Source organism: Lepidochelys kempii, chromosome 7 (assembly GCF_965140285.1).
Source record: "Lepidochelys kempii isolate rLepKem1 chromosome 7, rLepKem1.hap1, whole genome shotgun sequence".
NCBI classification, from domain to species: Eukaryota; Metazoa; Chordata; order Testudines; family Cheloniidae; genus Lepidochelys; species Lepidochelys kempii.
The window spans coordinates 29,219,682-29,242,052 of NC_136386.1; the positions used below are offsets into that span (position 1 = coordinate 29,219,682).

Sequence of the window (22,371 nt, forward strand, 5' to 3'; positions counted from 1 at the left end):
GTTTGGCTTCTGCTGGAAGTGAAGGGACCCTGAAAAGATTCTGATTCTTAACTGAACTAATTCCTTTTAGCCCTTCCCTCCTCACCTTGGTACCCTGGTGAACTTGAGCTTACTTGAATTAGAAAATGTGTTTACAACATTTTACAGATCCCGCTCATGATCTTGTGACAGTCCCCTTGTCTTACCTTGGCTGCCTTTTTTTTTTTTTAGGCCTGAAATCCACATTTACAAAAAAAGCCTAGAAGTTTCATTGTTATTCTGTTTCATTATTTGTATTGCAGTAGTGAATTTAGGGACTGACATTGGGGTCCCATTGTGCTGTACACCATGCAAACGCATAGTAAGAGACCCTGCCCAGAAAAGTTTACATCCTTAAATGGACAAGAGAGCCACAGGCGTGGGTGCGCAAATAGGCAAAAGGATGCACATCTGTCTTTGTCCCTGGCCCTCTGCCTGGTCGTCTACGATTGCTGTGGTTTTTGAAGTGGTGGAAGCATGTGAAATAAGTGTATAGCCAATACGTCTATTTGTCGGGTCTTGTATTGAAATGTTTCCGCTTTTTGCCGCTTTAGTCAGGACACATTTTGGCCCTAGGAATTTGGAAGTAAATCTAGTGTGACTTTTGTTACTTCCTTATTCTGGCTTTCCTTGCAGGATCTCGGTATTTTTGTTCAGTCCCAGACAAACTTTTTTTCAGAGGCATGTGAAAATCCAAATCACCCTGAAGCACGCAAACAACAGAAACAACTTTCTTTTTCTCCTTTGGGTCGCTAACAAGTTTCACTTGAGATTCCATTCAGGTTGGTCCTTATCTGAATGTGTTCTTATTAGGGCTGTCAAGCGATTATAAAAATTAATCTCAATTAATCACTCTGTTAAACAATAATAGAATACCATTTATTTAAATAGTTTTGGATATTTTGTACATTTTCAAATATATTGATTTCAATTACAACACAGAATACAAAGTGTACAGTGCTCACTTTCTATTTTTTATTATACATATTTGCACTGTAAAAAACAAAAGAAATAGTATTTTTCAATTCACCTAACACAAGTACTGTAGTGCAATCTCTTTATCATGAAAGTTGAACTTACAGTTGTAGAATTATGTACAAAAAATAACTGCATTCAAAAACAAAACAATGTAAAACTTTAGAGCCTACAAATTCACTCAGTCCTACTTCTTGTTCAGTCAATCGGTCAGACAAACAAGTTTGTTTAAATTTGCAGGTGATAATGCTGCCTGCTTCTTTTTTACAATGTCACCTGAAAGTGAGAACAGGCATTCGCACAGCACTATTGTAGCTGGTGTTGCAAGATATTTATATTCCAGATGCACTAAAGTTTCATATGTCTCTTCCTGCTTCAACCACCATTCCAGAGGACATGCATCCATGCTGATAACGGGTTCTGCTCAATAACATCCAAAGCAGTGCGGACCGATGCATGTTTATTTTCATCATCTGAGTCAGATGTCACCAGCAGGAGTTGATTTTCTTTTTTGGTGCTTCAGGTTCTGTAGTTTCTGCATCAGAGTGCTGCTCTTTTAAGAGTTCTGAAAGTATGCTCTACACCTCGTCCCTCTCCGATTTTGGAAGGCACTTCAGATTCTTAAACCTTGGGTCGAGTACTGTAGCTATCTTTAGAAATCTCACATTGGTACCTTCTTTGTGTTTTGTCAAATCTGCAGTGAAAGCATTCTTAAAATGAACAACATGTGCTGGGTCATCATCCAAGACTGCTATAACATGAAATATATGGCAGAATGCAGGTAAAACAGAGTAGAAGACATACAATTCTCCCCAAAGGAGTTTAGTCACAAATTTAATTAATGCACTATTTTTTTAACAAGCGTCATTAGCATGAAAGTATGTCCTCTGGAATGGTGGCCAAAGCATGAAGCTGCGTACCAATGTTGAGCATATCTGGCACTTAAATACCTTGCAATCCTGGCTACAAAAGTGCCATGAAAACACCTGTTCTCACTGTCAGGTGACATTGTAAATAAGAAGCTGGAAGCTGTATCTCCCATAAATGTAAACAAACTTGTTTGTCTTAGCGATTGGCTGAACAAGAAGTAGGACTGAGTGGACTTGTAGGCTCTAAAGTTTTACATTGTTTTGTTTTTGAGTGCAGTTGTGTAACAAAAAAAATCTACATTTGTAAGTTGCATTTACACGATAAAGAGATTGCACTACAGTACTTGTATGAGGTGAACTGAAAAATTCTCTTTCTTTTGTTTGCCATTTTTACAATATTTGCAAAATATTTGTAATAAAAATAATATAAAGTGCGCACTGTCAACTTTGTATACTATGTTATAATTGAAATATAATTTAAAATGTAGAAAAACATCAAAAACATGTAATACATTTCAACTGGTATTCTACAGTTTAGCAGTGCAATTAAAACTGATTAATCGTGATTACTTTTTTTGAGTTAATAGTGTGACTTAACTGCGATTAATCGACAGCCCTAGTTCTTACGTGTGTTGCCTCCTAACTCCTTCTGTGCATTTGTATGTGGTGTACTGAGACTATAAACACCTTGAGGCAGGGGTCATATCCTTTCATGGGTCTGAAAAGCCCCTTGCACGCTCTGGGTAGTATACAAATAATACATAATGACTTTCACATTCTCCCTCACCTAATAAGTACCCTTTTAGGAGAGAAGACTGAATACTACCTGCAACCTGGTATTGAATGCTTTAAATTTGAAAGCCAATAATTATGAGACTTGAAATTTAACTTTATACCTTAAACTAACTCCTAGGTGGATGTCTCTTGGGTGGTGTCTAATTTCCAGGATATTTTGCTGGCTGCTGTGCCAGAGGAGAAAGGACAGTTTCTGGCACAGAAGATGGTGCAGCTCAGGACTCTTGCGTGAGTTCAACCTTTCCACGCTCCACTTGCTTGAGAACTTCCTGTTCACCCTAAGCCTCCCTCCTGACACGGCCAACTTCCCCTTGTTTCTTTTCCCTAACCCTCCCCTCTGCCCCCCAGAGACCAGGAACCAACAGGGACGAAGCAGGTTGAAAGGTGGAGCTATCCAGAGGGAGAGCAGATAGGTGGGGTCAGTGACTCTGAGAGGAGGGTGGGGTAAGGAGAAGGTAGGTGGGTGTACATTTTTGATTGTTATATGGGGAGGTTAGAGGAGTAAGAGAAGACTTGTTGGGGGAAGAAAGGGGAAAGCTCAGAAACTGGGAGGAATTGAGTTGTGAAAGAGCGTGAAAGCATACTTCTCCATTTCAGTCCCTCCATGAAGAATAGTGACCGCCTGTTGCATACTCTCCTCCAGGACTCTAAAGTGGGATGCATGTGGTCAAAGCCCTGTACCATGTATTTTGGTCTAACCCTCTCACACATTTTTATTCTCATACCTGCCTTGTTTGCCAATTACATTTTATTGCAGTGAGTTAGAAATCAGTTCTTTAATATTTCATACTCTCAATGGTGTAATGGTAACCTGATTCCACATTTTACAGCAAAGACAAGACAAATGATTGCTGCACTGTAATATGATATTTGCTAAATATAGACCAGATTCAATCCCATTAAAGTCCATTGGAGTCTTCCCGTTGACTTTCATGGAAGTTGGATTGGGATCTATAATAGAAGTCTGGGGAAAACCTTAGATCTTTTGATTCTCACTGATATGCTTTCCTGTTTCTAAAGCTCCCATCAACAAAATACTTTGGGGCATAAAAATAATAAATTATTATAATTAATTGGAACAAATCCCAAGGGAAGTGGTGGATTCTCCATCTCTTGTTGTCTTCCAGAAAGACACCCAGTTTTGATTTGAAGAGAGGTTTTAGCCAAATACAAATTCTGTTGTGTCATACAGGAGGTCAAACTAGATGAGCTAAGGGTCCCTTCTGGCCTTAAACCTCTATGAGACCACAAGACTATATGGTCTATATATGGTATATAAGACCATGGAGGGGAAATGCAGGTGCACTTGCCATGAATTTTGACACCTGGGACCAGACTGAAACTGTTGTGAATATGAAAGACTCCTGCAGAACTTACCTTAGTGCTTTTCTCTTTTGCCTGTTTTATTGTATCGTATTAGCCAAAAGCAGGAATGCTCTTCTGAGGGGAACATTCATTTTCTATTGTATCTGGTTTTAAAATGAAAAATTAATTCCATCTCTTTTTTTTGCCCCTCTGTAGCTTATTGTTTATTATAGATGTATCACAGCGTCTTACAGAACGGGCACATTTGCCATGTGTTTTAAAAACCCATTGAGCACAAACTGCTGTAATATCTACATTTGACATTTAATAATCTAGACAAAATATGATTCCATTTTCTCAGTTCCCATATCCCATATTTTAGTGGGGAATGTTGAGGCTCTTGCTATAAGTAATAAATTACAAAAAATAAACTGTATCTGCTTGGGTGTAGGACCTAAATTCACCCTCCAGTCCTTGCCGAGGCTGACTCTGGATGCCCTGCAGGTGAGAAGTTTGGTTCCTGGCACTGGGTGACAGGTTAGTTTAGTGAACAAGGAGGAATCGTACTCTATGCTTCTACACTCTTCATAAGGAGAGCCATAAGGTTTGCCTTTGCAATACCTTTTGCTGCATTTAAATGGCAAGCTAGATGCAGCAGAAATGTCACTGTGTCCTCCTTTGGTTACCTCCACAGACAATGAATGTTACAGTCAGAGGCCAGCAGACAGATAAGCTGCTCGTTGGGTACATTTCAAACATCCTCTTTTCTGCCTTTAGGCAGCCTGAAAATGGTTGTGACATGGATTTCCCACTTGCACTCAGCACTCAAGTGTTTACATAACAGTGGGAGGCTGCGTTATCTTGAAGGTTAAATGCCTCAACAGCCAGTAAAACATTCTCATTTCCAGAATACATTTACACCCACTGATTTGTCTTTATAATCCAGTGTGATAAGATCCCTGGGGGTGTGGCAATGCGTGATAAATGCGTATGCACAAGTATATGTAAATTGATGTGTGCATGTGTTTTCTTGGGAATATTGCTGGTCCCTTAATAGCTAATTACAGCTGATGATAAATAAGGCGCATGCGGGAAGACTTCTTTGACTTCCTTGTAGTGTTTCAGAGCCCAGGCTCCAGCTTGAGCAAGAATGTCTACACTAGTTTTAGCCCCACCAGCCCAAATCAGTTGACCCAGATTCTGGGACTCGCTGCTGTGGGTCTTTTATTGCAGCATAGAAATACTGCTTGCATTATGTGGCATGCTCTGACACTTCAATTCTACAGAAATTAAGAACTTCAATACTGATTCGGGCAATAACACAACTGTGAGTTGGGTAAACTGAGATGGCTGAATCTTACCTGTGCAGGAACTGAAAGATCTCTTTCAGATGTCTTGTTTTATGGGAAAGCAACAGGAAAGGAAATACTCCCCCAGGGGATAAACACACAAAAGTTTCTTTCATCACATTTACAACACTGAGGGGAGAGATGCATTTGAACTTGTCTTTGGACTTTCCCATTTGCTGCAATGCTTCTTTCCCTGAATTTTCTATCTAGTCCAATGTACCCTGGGTATTTTAGATTGTTTTACTTTCTCCAGCTTCCTGGCTTTTCTTTTGTTAAATCTGAAATCTAATTTAAGAGAATGAAGCACCACTAAATACCATTGAGTCTAGAATTCTGGTACAGTGTTGTTGGATAGGGAGGAAAGTATTGTATTTAGCTCTTTGTTTTCTTTAGCTTGAATGGCAGCAGTCAGTACTATATATTTCTGACTACTTCCTTTTTAGACTTGGCTTATTATTTTTTAACAATTATTTTAGATTTTAGATTTAGGGAGCAGGGACCTCTGTGATCTTAATTTATCTCGGGCTGAGAGCATTGTGCTAGCAGTGCCTTCCGCAATCCCTTCCGTGACTGTTAAATCTGGATAACGAAGGACCTAAGGAGGAGCCACGTGCTAGCATTCGATAGTGCAGACCATGTTGGCTAGAGAGTACGAAGGGGTCTTGGTTGTGTAATGGGTGCTGGACACAGACATCTTCACGATAACAAGGCATGCAACCATTTTGACATGGTGGGCTGTTCAGCACACAGCATTAGTACTGAAAAGTGCATGGGATAACTGAAAGCAGAATTTGACCCTACATAGATAGTAAAATATTAATGGACCAAATAGGCTTAGGAAGAAGGTAAAAAAGAAGAAATGCTTTGGGCTTCTAAGGTTTTGTGACCATGATACCATTGGTCCTATGCAGCTGCATGTTCTGTTTTGGATTTGAGTTCCCATTGCCTGCTAATTCGAAGTCAATCAAGTGTGCCTTGGCAAGATTTATTATTGCTTCCTAACTTGCTACTCTAGGAGCCAGATTATCCTAGTTATGCATGCACCTGATTTATGAGTGTGAATCCATGTGTGCACACAACTGGTCTGTTTGCAGGCACGCCTGGCCAGCTAAGGTGCTCCCTTGTACTCTTTGGACATAATGGCTCAGACTATAAATAGACATGCACCCAGAGATGTAGGGTAAAAAAAACCCTGGCCACATCGAATTCAATGGGAGTTTTGCCACTGACTTCACTGAGATGTGAGCCTCTTTTTCAGCTTTGTCATTCACCCACCCACAGAGGAAACATGGTGACTGTGCTGCTTCAACTGTACGTGCGTCAGCGTGGAAAGTAAATCATCTAGCCTGGATGTCCTGTTCAGTGTCCAATGCATAGTATTTTTCAGGGTGTTTTCACTGTGAACATACAATATTCAAAAAGATGTGACCAGAGACACAGCGGTTGTAGTGCTTTTCCACGTAGTACTGGAGAAATGTTAAACCAGAGCAGTCAACACAATAAAGAGAACTCTTTTATGTGCCTGCGCAGCCCATCAGGGACCTGGAAGGGTGGCCCCATTTAGAAAAACTACTTTGGAAACTTTTGTATTTCATACTTCTTGAGACCATTTCGCAATCTATTTTACATGTATGCCCATCATTTGTCCCACAGACCAAAGGTAGCACATGGAGGCATCCCTCCCTCATCCTATTCTCTCATGTTTCAATAGTAAGCACTACAGGTGGTCAAACTATTAGTTAATAATGTCTGTTACAAATATAATCTCTCTTTCAGTCAATGAAATATTCATGACCTGATCTGGATTGTCTGACATTTTCTTTGTGATATTATCCAAACAGGTTGGAAAAATAATTTTCAACCTACCTCTTTTGGCTTTTTGTTTCAACCTTCAGCTATTTGTTTGTGTTGTGTGGTTGGTCAGCCTAGTCACATGGTGTAGATTCTGTTCCCTGACTGGATGACTGAGGCACTTTAAACATGAGAATAACAAACTGTGAATACTACAAATTCTGGGACATGGTTTTGATTGGATAAATCTTTGTACTGCAATGTGTAAATTTTGGGGATTTACAAATAACCATCATGAGTCCCAATGGTTGTGTGAAACCTCATGATTTTCCTGACTATGATGAGTCTTAGACAGATGCCCAGGCTCAGTTAGTGATCTCTTCAGTTAAAATATAAATATTTCCTGTCTTCTGCAAAAGAAAAACCAGCAGGTCTGCCAAAACCCTTTGTTTTGACTAATCTCCTCATAAGTTGCACCTGATTTTGTGAAATATTTTATCCCTCACCCACAGTCATCCACTGAATTTTTCGGTTTGGGAAGTATTTGAAGCTGAAGGCTGGAACAGGTTTCTTGTGTGACTGAAGCTGGGAAGACCAAGCTCAGAGAGTTGAATCTTCAAAATTTTGCATCCCTTCAAAAATCTAAAATTAGAAAATCCTGCCTGGGAAAAAAACCGTCTTTCAGAAAGCTTCCTACCTTTTATCTTTCATTCATGTCCAGATAGCCTTTTTAAAAGTAGCACCTATGACACACAGACCCATTCCTTATATTGCTCTGGCAGTACCATTGAGCAGCTTCGTTTCTTGGATACTAGGGTGCCGTCTGGCCAACCGTAAGACCAAGAGGAAATGGACTTCATTGACCATACTCAAGGAGTCTCTCTGAACTGCTAACATAGGATTGAGGTTTCTTCTGATAGACAGCTCATATCTCATAGAGAAGTGCCTCTGCTGAATTTTCTAGTCTGGACTAGGACACAAAGTTCTCCTCAATTCATTGAAGGAAAAAAACTGTTAGTCAAAGCAGAAGTTAGCCCCATGTTAGAATTTGCAGGGACCTGCCAAGCATACTCACCGGAGTGCCCTAACAATCCAGACAAAGCTCCATGTTTCATGCTGAGGGCTGGGGCTGCAGAATTCTTAATGTGGATTCTGTGCCTGCTGCAGAGGGGAACTTGTTTTATTTTTGGCCTTGAAATTGCACCTAATGTCTGAAGTCTGTGCCTGCCTCAGAAGCTATTTTTCTGATAATAGAGCCCTTCGTGAGTTGTAGTCAAAGTACAGTAATTCCTTTGAATAAGCCCAAAGTAAACTATTAAGATTATTCAGCTTGTAGAATTAAATGCGGTTTATACAGTATACCGCTGGCAGATTTGCAGCAGGAAGAGCCATCTTCCTCTTGATTTTTACCTAAGGAGGTACATTTCACAATTAAATCAAATGGACATGAGACAATCTTTCTTAAAAGCCCTTGTTAATAGGATTTAAAACACAAATAATTCTAACAACATTGCACACTGGTAATAGAGCAGGTTTTTACTTCAGGCCAAATATTTAAGTTATAGTTTTTCTGTTCACATTAACATGTTGAAAGCCTGACAAGTGACTATTGCAGACAGACGCTTGCATGAAGTGCAACTGTATTTTATACAGAGTAATAAACAGAGAGCAACTAGCTTCAACTGTGTTATTTCAGCCACTAGCAAACATATAGCTTGCACTTTCAGAAGTTGCTAATGACAGCTTGGGTCAGGAATATATTTCTTTCATTGCCTGCACTCATTAAGAATAAGCTCCTGAATCTTCAGAGTATCAAGGTGAATAAACTGCGTGGCTACAAAGGAACCAAAAGATACATCCCATAATTAGTATCTTGGCAGGTTTTGGAGTGCTGCCAAATCACACAATGTGTTTTGAATGTCTCCAACGCCGGTGTTTAGCTTCCAGTGGGGAAATTAGCATAAATATCCTAATAATTACTTTTCTTGTGTATTAGATCACATTGATATGTCCCATAGGGGAAAATAACTCACTTAAAGAGACTTTGGGAAAGTGATCACCATTGCACTTGTTCTTTCTGTTATGAATTTGAACTTTCAAGGGCATGGTGCATCCTTTTTAGTTATTTATTATATATTGAGGAAAAACCAGAAGAACATCAGAGTCATTCAATAAAAAGCAAAGTTGGTAAATTCAGGTATATATTTTGTTGTCCTTTGGTTAGAATCCATCTCAATGAAAAACATTCTGAAGGGTTAAAATATATAGGGCCAAATGCAGAAGCAACAATTCTGCCATCTGAAGCAACAATTCCCATTGACAATGGAAGTTTCACCAATGTACATGAGGGCCAAATTTGGTTCCTCCTTTAGAATGTTTTTAAAAAGTGAGTAATTGAGCCTTAAATTTTTTAATATGCATCTCAGAAGCCTCTTTTTCTGTAGCTTTTGTTTTATTTTAAAAATAGTGGGGTTTAAAAAGGAATAGGTATAGATTGTTATGCAGGGGGTTTGTCCTGTGTATGATATAGGACTGGGAAACCCATTTGGACAGACCATGTTTCTTTGAAATTCTTCCATCCTAATCTGTCCACATATGCTCACACTTTTTTAAATTGGTGGGTGCAGAGTCAAAGCCTTCCCTTACAAGTTCTCTAATGCGGCAAGATTTAAAACAGAGAACCTCACCTCGCGCCGGCTACTGATTAAGAGGTGCGCCTTTGCTCAAGGTCATTCTGATTTCCTCTTGTCTATTTTTTCCCACTCCGGGGGGAGGGGTGGGAAGAGGCGGGGCAGGGTCATCCTCTGTGAGAAGCAAATCCTTTTGCCTTCTTTCATGGTGAAATCTGCTAACTTGCTGATAACACTAGGATTCTGAGGATCTCGTGTTTCCTATGAGAAATTCTGTTCATGTTTAAAGGCAACAATTCTTAAATCTTTACAAAAGATCTTGTTTCTAGGAGCTATTAGGTCTTCAGTGATATTGCTCAGCCCAGCACTATTCTTAGCTGAGAGGAATCTCTCTCTAGCTTGCTCACGCACTCCTATTTCTAGCACCATTCTCCTGTTTGTCGGTCTACACAAGCACTCTACCCAGTGTGGGAGTCTTCGCCTCTGCTGGACTTGCTCTCTAGAACTGGCTTCAGCTGTTTATGTGGCCACATTTCATTTCTCTCTCCACTTCTTTCTCCTACGTCCTTCCTATTCCTCTTGTTAACTCATTTCCGGCACAAGCACCCCCCACTCACTCCCAGCCTAGGCCTCTTAAAACCACCACTTACTTGCTGCTCCTTCTCACTGCCTCCTCATGCTCCTGAGGCAATTCTGCACCAAAAAATTAAAAATTCTGCACACAATGTTTTAAAATTCTGCAGATTTTGTTTGTCAAAATAACATATATAATCACACCAGTTTCAATTATTTTGGTAATTTATTTCAAAATACCTGTCGGCAAGTATGTCTGTAATAATACAGACACACAAAAACTTCCCCCAGGAGTAGAGAGTTAAAGAAACCCCCACGACAACCCAGTTCCTGCTTCTCTGCCCCCCTCTCCCCGGCCCAGATACTCACACCTCCTTCCCCCGTGAGCCCAGCCATGGGGCCCCCCCAGCCCAGAGGCTCACACCCCCTCTTTTTCCAGAGCCCAGCTGTGCCCTCCCCTCCTCCCAGCCCAGACTCTCACAGACTCTACCCTCCTAGAGCCCAGGGAGAAACAGCCTCATGCGGGGTCCAGGGTTTGCACTGCGTTTTGTGCATGCCACTGCCTTCTTACTTCAGGGCATGCGGGGAACTGCAGCTGCTGGAAACCCTCCAGTTTCCTCTTCCTCCCCCCCCCCCCCCGGCCTTGTCTTCTATTTGCGAGCTGGGCTCTGCCAGGTCCAACAGCCCATAGTGGTGGCCAACATTTCTGCAGCCTATTTCTATGGGGGGAAATGGAAATTCTGTGTGGCCAACATTAATTTCTGCAAAATTCTGCGTTGTGCAGAATTCCCCCATGAGTATCCTCAGAAGGCTCTCTCCCTTTCCCAGACATGGGGTGGTACAAATGCAACAACCCAGTCTATTGGCTTCTGGGTCATGTAGTTATGCAGTGGCTGACTGTCCCACTTCCAGCTGACTGGTGAGTGCCTATCTCCCTCACGAAGGGTCAGTCGATGAGATGGAGGTGACCCTTGTCTGACAAGCCCACACCAAAATTCACTGTGGGAGGGGATAGCTATTTAGTATCCTCCCAAACCTGATGGAGCAGTAGGGGGGAAGTCTCCAGACCCTCCACCCCAAAGATATCCATAAGTGTTCAGGGCTCTGGATATAAAAGAGGGTGATGGGAGTGCAGGCTGGATGGCTGGGGATCATGGTGGTTCAGGGCCTAAGTGAGAATGAGAGAGCACCAGCTTTGGCGCTGGTTCTATGCAGCAAAGCAGGAAAGAGGGAAACTGATTGGTTTGGGTGATAGTGAGGAAGGAGTCTGCTCTGGACTGTTTTAGCTGCGTGCTTCTATGTTAATATAGGCAACCTGAGGCAGGTTTGCAATAGGTTCCCGTGTGTTTATCAGTAATGGGAGGGCTGTCTAACTTCATGATGCTGTGCAGTATGTGTGTTTGCAACACTGGGATTTTGCATGTTTTTAAAACTTTTGTCTCCCTCCTATTCCTAGAAATGGAGCAAACAAAAGGGGAAGAGAATTATTTGTTTGCTTTTAAAATTTTCACAAGTGAACTGTGAAAATTTAGCAAGTGACATAGTCCAGATTACCATGGGCACTGAAGCCAAAACCAAACAATGCTTGGTAAGGCTGTCTTTGCTGAACTGTAACAATGCTATCCCTCTATGAAGCTATAGTTTGCACCTTACAAAATAAAGCTGTATTGTACTGGAGACAGAAATGATTGTTTCCATAATGTTTGTTTTCTCAAGCAAAAATGCATGTATATTAGGAGCAATTGGCCTCTTATGCTGAGCTGTTCATCGCTGTTCCATGGGATGAATTTGATCCCTCCTTAAATGAATGTACCGTTTTCAGATTCTGTTTTGATCAGAGATGCATCTGTATCTCTAGTACAATAAGTCACCACAAGTGCTTTTTATAGCAGCATTTACAAGAAATTCATTGATCTATGCCCACACGCTATACCCAAGCCCTTAATAATGTTGGATTGTGCCCTGTAAAGAAAGTGTAGGGTTTTTAGGTTATAGGAAAATCCCATTTTTGCTATACAGTTTGGTGGGTGTTTCCCTTGTTATTGCCTGGGCACAGCACAGAGCTCAAGGTTGTGCTTTAGCCCCATTGTGTGTGGGTATGACAGGGGTAATGAGTGTGTAGTAAATCAGGTTAAGCCTACAGCATACACTTGCCCACAGACAGAAGTAAATCTCAAGCCCCTTGTGTACCCACTCCCTTACCCTTGTGGGGGTGCTGAGAGCCATTGAACCCAACAGTAAACCGTGTATATGATGGAAACCACTTCAAGGTTGGGTGTTTGGCAGTACCCCCCAGCACTCATAGGGTGACCAGACATCCCATTTTTAAAGGGACAGTCCCATATTTAAGCCCTCCTGCAGGTAACCTGACTTTTTCTTAAAATTGGGCTAATTGTCCCATATTTTCTGTCTCCCGCGATCAGTACTGGCAGGTCCTGCTGCTGGCTGGATCCCTGCTCACCAGCCGCCCACCCACCAGCAGTGGCCGGCAATGGGGGTGGGTGTGCAAGGCTGGTGGCAGGGCAAAGCTGCAGCATGCGGGGCCAGCTGCTCCCCATCCTGGTCTGTCAGTGCAGCCCCCACAGCATGCTGGCTCTTGCCCCCTGTCCCGTTTCTGGCCGGCACTGGTGCACTCTGCGGTGGCTGGCGAGTACAGCCAGTCACCAGGCAGCAGCCGGTTACATGTCACCACATCAGCCATTTACATGCTCCCCCCTCACTGTCCTCCCTGCTTTGCCCCTTTGCCCTTCCCAGCCCTGCTGGTCCTCCATATCCCCTCCCCCCTCCCCAAGTGGGGCGCGTCCCACTCCCAGTTCTGCATGGAGAACCAGCCCCTGGTCGTACTGCTCAGCTCACCAACAGCCTGGCCAGCAGGCTCCTTCCTTCCCCCACTGCCTCGGGCTGGGCTGGCACTCTGGTAAACCCCAAGACCCTCTGCCAGCCAGGAGGAGCCAAACCCTGCATGTGCCCCATAGGTGCTGACTTCTGCTCCCACCGGTGGGTGCTGACCCCTCTCTGCCCCTGGCCCCTCCCCTGCCCTGCCCCCCTTTCCGCCCCTGCCCTGCCCCCATTCCAACCCCTTCCCCACATTCCCGTCCCGGCCCCACCACTCCCCACTTCCTCCCCTGAGCGCGCCATGTTCCTGCTTCTCCCCTTCCCTCCCAGCATGCCGCCAAACAACTGCCTGGCAGCGGCAAGGCGGGAAGAGCTGGGAGGTAGGGGGAGGAGCGGGGATGCAGCGCGCTCGGGGAGGAGGCAGTGGAGGAGGTGGGGCGCAGGTGCGGGGGGAGTTTGGCTGCTGGTGGGTGCAGAGCACCCACTAATTCTTCCCCATGGGTGCTCCACGGAGTCGGCGCCTATGCGCCCCGTTGAACTTGCTTGAATACGAGTAATTTTGTCAGGTGTCCCATATTCAGCATAGGGAAATATGGTCACCCTAGTTGAGCATGATTGCAGCCTTTGGTCTTAGTCCCACAATTGACAGAAGTAGCTGGGTGGCCAGGATCAGAGCTCTCAAGAATGCAGGATTGGGGTCCTCTGAGCTACCTGTTCATTCCTTTTCCCCATGTATTTTTACATGCAGCACTTCCCACAAGCACTGGGTAGGATCAGGCCTAAGGTAAGGACTGCAGTACAGTGTCGTCATTTCTCGATATATATATATATTCCTATTTTAACAGCAAAATGTGTCCATTCTTACTGATGAAGACTTTCAGTGAAAATGTAAACCCAGGGTTGTGAGTTCAGTCCTTGAGGGGGCCATTTAGGGATTTGGGGCAAAAATTGGGGATGGGTCCTGCTTTAAGCAGGGGGTTGGACTAGATGACCTCCTGAGGTTCCTTCCAACCCTGATATTCTATGATTCTATGTACATACAATATATTGAAAGAAACTGTCATTTAAAAATATATTCAAAGAATATTAAAGAGTGATTTGTTTATTTTCACAGTGTAGTTTGGTGAAACATAAGATGAACTGAAGGCTTTAGTGGAAGTAATAAAATTGACTGAGTAACTTCTGACCTGTTCACATTATTGCATTTTGGCACTGGACTGTGGTGGGACATATGAGGCATGTGGTGTTTAGGTTCCTGATTGTGGTAAAACCTTTGTTTTTCTGCTCTATCAGTGATTCATCTCATTGTGGCTCCTGTTTGTCACATGTTTTCTCTTTCACTCTGATGTAAAACTGTGCAATAGCCAGGAAGATAACTCTCCAGCTGTGCAAACAACAGATTTTTTAGTTCACTGGCTATTCTGAAAAAAAAACTGTTTTAAGTCCAACCAAAAATGATTTCCCCCCCCCCCCAAAAAAGTTCAGCAAAACAAAAAGTGGGGAAAATAATTTGGGGTTGAATGAACTATTTTGTTTGAAATGAAATGTTTCATTTTGATTTTGAGCCTTTTTAAAATGTTTTTAAATTGTTCTTAAATAAAACCGAAGGGAATTTCAAAATGAAAAGTGAGCTGAAAAGTCAAAATGTTTTGTTTTGAAAATGTCAGAAGGAAATGTTTCTATTTTTTTTCAGGTTTTTTTCTTTCATCCGAAACAATCAGTGAAACCAACACAAATTTTGCAAAACATCTCAAGGTCATTTTTTTCACCAAAAATAGTTTTGGCTGAAAAATTTCACCCAGGTCTAATCCACTTGCCTGTTGTTAACCCTCTTTGACCTGAGTGGCTAATCAAAGTTTGAAGCCCTGGGTACACTCTATATAGTAGTAGAAATTGATGAAAAATTTGGTGTACTTTTTGATGCAATCTTCTTTCTTTACAAGGAATGTACAAAGTCCTGCTTCTCTGAATGCAGGAGGAACCCAAGGCAAAAGGAGTAGGCCATGTCTATGCTACAAGGACTATAGTGGGCTAACTATGGCACCCTAGCTATGCTGGCATAACCCTGTAGCATAGACGCAGCCTACAATGAGGAAAGGCGTTTTTCCATTGCTGTAGGAATACCACCTCCCCAAGTGATGGTAGTTGGGTCGACAGAAGCATTATTCTGTCAATAGAGCTGCATCTGCACCAGAGGTTAGGTCAGCATAATTACATTGGTCAGGGTGTAGATTTTTCATGCCGTGAGCACCCTAGCTATGTTGACCTAAATTTTAAGCATTGACCAGCCCTCAGCTTACAGGACCAAGCTTCTTTTCAGCCAGCATCCAGAACTTCTCTCTAGGTTTCTTTCAGGGTCAAATGGCACTTGCAAGCATTTGCTTGAATTTCTTCAGGCTGTCTGCCTGCCTCTGGTTTTGTGTTTTATATACACACACACTCCATCTGTCTCTGCCTCTCTCTCAAAACAATAATCAGCATAAATTCCCTCTGCCCACACAGTCCAAAACTCTTGAGTGTGTCACATAATCCTTTTTGTTTTAGGTCGGGGATTGTGATTAATTTGCCCACACATTTATGTTAATTGAAGTGTGTGTTCACACCCATCAATCTCAATAAGGTTTTAACTCAATCCATAACAAGGTTTCACCCAGCTCATAACATTATTTATTGATATTACAGTAGCACCAAGAGGACTCCATCAAGACTGGGACTCCATGCCACAGGCTTTACAAATGCATATTAAGAAGCAATCACTGCCCTGAAGCTTGACTCAAATGTGTACTGTATTATTAGAGAGACAAGGATAAGGTCATATCTTTTATTGGACCAACTTCTGCTGGTGAAAGGGACAATTTCTCAAGCTCCATAGAGCTCTTCTTCAGAAGTTGGTCCAATGAAAGATATTACTTCACCCACCTTGTCTCTCATATGCTGGACTCAACACAGCTACAATAATACTGTATACAATACTATTAGTCACTTTCAGAACATGTTACTCACAAGGACCCTCTTACACAATATTGCCTCCTCTTACAGGTACCTGCTTGTGGATTTGAAATGCATTTCCCCTGGTAGCTGCAACAGTCTTAATTTTGTATAATATTAGCAAACAACTCGGTACCTCACTAAATCACTTAAACAATGGAACCCAAAGGTGATAACTATCCCTTTAGTTTTGGTGTCCGGAGAGAAGTCTATTCCAGGTACAGTGGGCTTCTCTATAGGCCTGATCCCAAGAATTTCTGTACATCTACAGCTTCCAGAGACATCAATGATTTGGCCCAATTAAGAAAAAAAACAACCTCTGTCTCGGGATCCTGGCTTACCCAGTGACCACTTTGAAGCTGAGTAAATAATTTAACCTCTCTGTGCCCAGTTTCCCCACCTGTAAATTTGGTTAATACTGACTGCGCCTACCTCTTAGGGGGAGTGTGAGGCTTAATCAAATAATATTTGTGAAGCGCTTTGAGATCCTGGATGGAAGTTGCTATGTAACATAAGTGCTAATCATGATAATTACAAATGTTTTTATTCAGTGTAGAATCTTGAAAGGGTTTTTAGAGCATGTTTGTACTTGGCTTCTGTTGTGTAGCCATAGGGAGTGGAAAGGAATTTCAGTGCAGTGCATCACAAGCTGTAGTATTTCCCCAAAGTCTGATCTGTCATTCTAACCCACATGAATCTTTTGTTTTAGACATATTTTAGTTACAGATGTGGAAATACCAGGCAGTATTCTTTGTGGACTTTCAGTGAAGAACGTCCATATCCAGTAGCATATCATACCTACGGCTGAGTAGCCATTTCACTTCACTCCACTATATGCTGCCACAACAATATTGGCAGTGGAATTTGTTACACTGCTGGTGTGTTTGGTGTTTTGTAGAATCTCATCTCTCCAGTCCATTGCTATGAACTGTGGTTCTGGAACAAAGCTCTGGCTCAAAAATAACAAGACAGTAAATCACCAGAGTGAGAGTTAATGGCCACAGCAATTAGTCTGGGCCCAGCTCCATATGCTCAGCGATATCGACCGATGCTCTCTTCTGTCCCTGCTGTTCCTGCTATGTCTGCCTCGCCAAACAACACAACCTGCTGAAGTACATCATTTCCAAATCAGCTGCTGATGCCAACATCAGCAAATCAGAGAGATCACCAAACCCCATGCTTGTCCACTGACAGTAATGTGAGTAAGTAAAGAACCATCTGTGATCTTTTATTTTTTTTAAAGAAAGAGAGAGAGAGACAGAGAAAGTTGTAGATGTTATGTGAAAGTACTGAATGTTATGGGTTCGTGCCCTATTAAATGGGGTGTGCACAGTGGCAAGGCCCATCCAGATGCAAAGTAAAGTGATCGTGGCACTGTCTGTCCAATAAGTTGAACTTCGTAGCCTAGTAAAATGATAGAACAAACTTCTGTGACCATATGGTGACACATACGGTGTCAGATCTGGATCCTAGAATATAATGGCATGATCAGCAAGAAGTAGACTTGTTTACAATGAACAGACCATGCCAGACAAATTAGATGGTTCTGCAGCACATGAGGATACCCTTGCAATGGGGCAATTTTCCAGTTGTTGGACCCGCTGAATTTATAACCATGTTGTGCTTGCAGATTGATACAAAGTAGTCTCAGCATGGCTGAGAATCTAGGCCAATGTGTCTTAATGGGTGGTACTTTATACTGTACTAAGAATAACTTGAGGCATCTCACCCTTCCTTCACTGGGCTTTTGTAGGGTGCTGATGAAGTGAGCTGTAGCTCACGAAAGCTCATGCTCAAATAAATTGGTTAGTCTCTAAGGTGCCACAAGTCCTCCTTTTCGTTTTGCGAATACAGACTAACACGGCTGTTACTCTGAAACCAGCTTTAAAACTTACATTCAATATATACAACGTGGCAAACAAAATCATTGTTCTCAGATGGAAACTTGTTTTGATTTGAGCTTGGATATGAGAGTATCTTTAGGGAAAGAAGGGTCTGATCTATAATCACTAGGAAAACAGAGCTAGTGGAAACAATGACACAGTCTGTCAGGGCAGCACAATTAGAGGTTATTGCTATCGTGATATGAAACAGATGGGAAATCTTGGTTCCTTCTGAAGAGGTCTTTGAAATAATGAGTCAAGCTGCATCCTTAAAAATCCTCCAATATTCTCCGGCAATGGCCCTGAACGCTATTGTAAGTAGTAAGTAGTATTGAGATGGCTGATGGCCCATTAAGTTAGGAAAGATGATCTTGTGGTTAAGGCACTGGACTGGAACTCAGGAAACTAGGGTCTGCACAGGCTCCTTGGACATGTGGGGCAAGTTACTTAATCTTTGCAACTCAGTTCCCTGTGTGTAAAGTGTTAATAGTGCTTCCTTCCTCCCACACCCAGCCATTGTCCACCTTATCTGTTTAGATTGAAGTTCTCCTGGTCAGTGGTATAGGGGGCTTCTTGAAACTGGACTGCTCTCAGTAATGACCATTGTTGTCAAGTAGTGCAGTATTGGGTGCATGGATGGTGCCACTCAAGGGGACACTTGCTGAAGTTAAAGCCAGCCACACGCAGTAGTAATGGCTGCAAAGCAAAGCCCCCTGCATAAATACACCGACAACCTTTGTGTTGCTGCTGTGCCTTGCCCCTGCCCTGCATTCTTCGTTTTCTGCACCTTCCCTTTGCCTCTCATTTGTGTTTGCAGATGTGAGAAGCACCCTCGTGAGTCAAGAAATGCTCATCACCCTGTAGCCACCATCTGCCCTCGCCCTCTGGGCCTTCCCTCTCCCTATCACTAGGGTATCCCAGGGGAAGCAGACGGCACTTGCCTGCAGCCTCAGCCCAGTCCCGCTCGGTTTAGCTTCCTCCAGCCGGTCAGCCAGGCCAGGCCCCAGCTGCCGCGTTTGGGGATTATGTTATCAGCGCCAAGGCCAGGGATTAAGGGTGACTTCCAGGAAGGGGGAGGGGGTCCCACCCTCGCCAGCTGATCGTCAGGAGCCCCCTCCTGCCGTCCCAGCACCGGCTGGAAGTTCCGCGCCAGCCATCATCGGGCAAACAGCCAAGTCTTGGAGCAAGCAGGCGTCCAAGCCCCTGCGGGGCTGGGTGCCCACGGGTCTCCAGCAGGTCGGGCTGCGCTTGGGGAGCTGCGTTCCCAGGCTCTCCCCTGCCTTTATCAGCCCCCCAAGTGCCCGGCCGGGGCTCGCCGCTGAGGAGCCGGTGTCGCGCCTCTGGCCCAGGCGAGACCAGCAGCAGGGGAGCTGGCTGCCTGCAAATCTCTGGCTGCCAAGCGGTCCGGGGATCCCGGAGCGCGCAGGGGCAGGATGGAAGGAGACGCGTCTCCTGCAGCCCGGGCAAGCGGCTAGATCTGCAGATCGGCGGGAAGGGGAAGGGGAAGTGGGAGGGGGGGAGGTCTCCAGGTGCCAGCCCGTTTCCCCCGGCTGCGGCAGCTCGCAGGCGGCGGGGGGGGGGGGGGGAAGTGAGAGCCGCGAACCGGGGGAAGGAGAAGTGAGTGTGTCTGCGGGGGGCGGGAGGGGGCGCCCGGCCGGGCGGCCGCCGCGTGTCCTGCTGGGCAGCGACTCGCTCCGCCTCGGAGGGGCCGCGGGGAGCTGGAGGCGGCGAACCCTGCACCTGCGGGACGAGCTCGCCGGGCTCAACCCCAGCCGCGCGCGGAGGGCAGCCCGGGCGCCAGCCATGCAGACGGCCACCGCCTCCGGGCTGGATGTCTCGAGGACGGGCGGGCCCCGGGAGGACGGGCGCAATGCCCCGAAGAACTACACAGGTAAGGGAGCCGGAGCTGCAGCAGCCCTGCCGAGCGCTGCTCCCGGGGCTGAGCCCGCCGACTGGTTGTGCCCGGTGTGCCGGCGGCTCCTGGCTGTGGGAGCCGGGGAGTCAGCGGGGCTGCTGCTACTGCCGGAGCGGGGAGGGTCGGAGCTGTGGACGGGGGTACTCACACTGCTGGGGATTCACCCCACTTGCAGGAAACAGGGAGCAGCCTCTCAGTTCCGGGTTTGTTTTTTTGTTGGGGGGGGGGGTCACCTTTTGCCCAGCGGGGTCAGACTTCAGCTCCGGTGCGGATTTGAAATGCACCGTAAACTTGCACTCGGAGCTGCGTGGCGGCTCCAAGCCAGAGGAGGAGAGCAGTCCGGACCCCTTTAAATGGCCTTCACTGGCCCTGACTTGCCGACTCTCTGCTGTAGCCATAGCTCAGTTTGCTGGATTTGGGACTCCTAGCTCCAAAGAGGCAAGTGGTGTCAAACGGGGTCATCAAATAAGCTGGCTCCGTGCAGGCAGAGGACCTTAACGGAATGCAGCCGCATAACACGTGTTCTCACAACGGGCGGTCCTTGGGGCACCTTCGAAACTAACCCATTTCTTTGCTCATAAGCTTTCCTGGGCTGGAACCCACTTCGCTTAACCTAGCCCAGGAACGCTTATGCCCAAAGAAATGGGTTAGTCTCTAAAGTGCCCCAAGGGCTCCTCGTAGTTTTTGCTGATACAAACTGACAGGGCCGCCCCTCCGAAACCTGTCACAATGGTATAGTACACAGGGCAGTACTAGACCGAGCTGTGAGGCACTGGGCACCCTAGGAGTAACTAATTCCTTTATTCTCAGGCGAGGACCACATCATGATGCAGGCTCCTTGGTCTTTTAAGAAGGGAGTTTGGAGTAATCAGCTTTGCTTCCTGCACTTTTTCAGTCAAAGCCAACCCTGAGTTACAGTTTGGGCCAATCTGAGAGGAGAGGCCTGAGTACTCATTTTGAAGGTGCATCTCTGTTTCTGTTGGTATCACCCCCTACACAGAATTCCTTCTTTCTATCGCAGGTAATTGTGTTGAGCCTGCACCGCTGAACTCAGTGAGCCTTTTGCCACTGACTTCAATGGGTGAAGGATTCATTCCTGCAAGAATTCCTGTAATCCATCCCTTCTAACCAGCCACCACCTTCTCAAAGTTTTCCAGATAAGTGAAAGAGGTTTAAATTAAGTGAGTCTCTGCAGATGACTTGGCCCTAATGTAGCTGCAATTCCATGGTAATCATTTCATAATAGCCTTTTAGTGGTCGTGATGGCTGGAAAGGTTCATGTACGTTGGTGTAATTGTATTGAAAAGCTGTCAAGACTCTATTCAGAGTAAAAGCTTTGAAAAAGATAAGGTGGAATATCGACATAATTCAGTTAGAAAGAAAAATGCGAGCTGCTTGCTTGGGACTTGTAAAGCATGTTCACTAGCAAGATGTTTTACAGAGCTGTGATTCCATTTACAATAATCATAGTAATAAATGATGTTGCCTTTAGAGGAAAAATTCTATTCCTAAATCTCTGCCTGTTATGATAGTTTTGATTAAATATTCGGTATCAGCAACCATTGCCTTGGTTTGCATTACGTCTAATAGATTGCGTACACTAGACCATATTGTCTATTATTGGGACACAAAGCATACCTCAATGAGTTTAACAACATGCTGAGCTATTGCATGGAAGTACTAATTAAGGACCTGATCTTGCGGTCCTTACTCAGGCAAAAGGCCCAGCGAGTTCACTTTACTCACTTTGTTATACACTTTTGGATATGCAATACTGGTATGTTTGATCTGTGCAAGTATTTTGAAGAAACAAACATAAGAGGAATGCACCATGTTTTTGAGCCAACCCATGCAGGGCAAGCTGGCTGCAATAACTAGCCTTTTTAAGTAGGCTGCTCCAGAAAGGATTTTATTGAACTTTAAATATAATGGAATGGAATTAAATTATGGTAAAAAGTTTGAAGTCATCTTCTTTGTGTGTGTGTGTATGTGTGTGTGTGTCCCATATTTATTTACAATGTGGTGGGGGGCATCTAAGAAACGCTTAGATTAATAGACATGTGAAATGAGTGTATCACTTTAAAGGGGAAAGGAATACATTTTCATTGTAATATCAGATTCAAAGATCTATGTTATTAAAATGAAATAATCTCCTGACAGCTACAGATTAACCTGGCAGAAAATGGAAAATCTCATTTTTCCTTGCACAATGAGTTAGCGGAATAGAATACCTACATGTTGCAAAAAGATTTAAGGCACAAACTAAAGCTCCAATTCTGCAATGTAATCTGACAGCATGGGTCCCAGCAGCTGTGCAGAGTCCCTTTAGCTTCAGTGAGGGTTGATGCTAGTGGATCCTGATGCAGGATCTGGCCCTAAAATATTTAGGGAGTTTTACCATTGACTTTAATGGGAGCAGAGTTAGCCAAGTGCTGAGGGCTCTTG

General features: G+C 44.1%; 1 protein-coding gene across 1 annotated transcript in view; it reads left to right on the forward strand.

Moving 5' to 3' along the window:
- The first annotated feature begins 19,648 nt into the window (after positions 1 to 19,648).
- Positions 19,649 to 22,371, forward strand: part of SUSD3 (sushi domain containing 3) — a 63,243-nt gene continuing 60,520 nt past the window's right edge. The window contains exon 1 of the mRNA XM_073351573.1: positions 19,649 to 19,902. Within this exon, the coding sequence (XP_073207674.1) occupies positions 19,815 to 19,902 (88 nt within the window). The 5' untranslated portion in view covers positions 19,649 to 19,814. The remainder of the gene's footprint in view (positions 19,903 to 22,371) is intronic.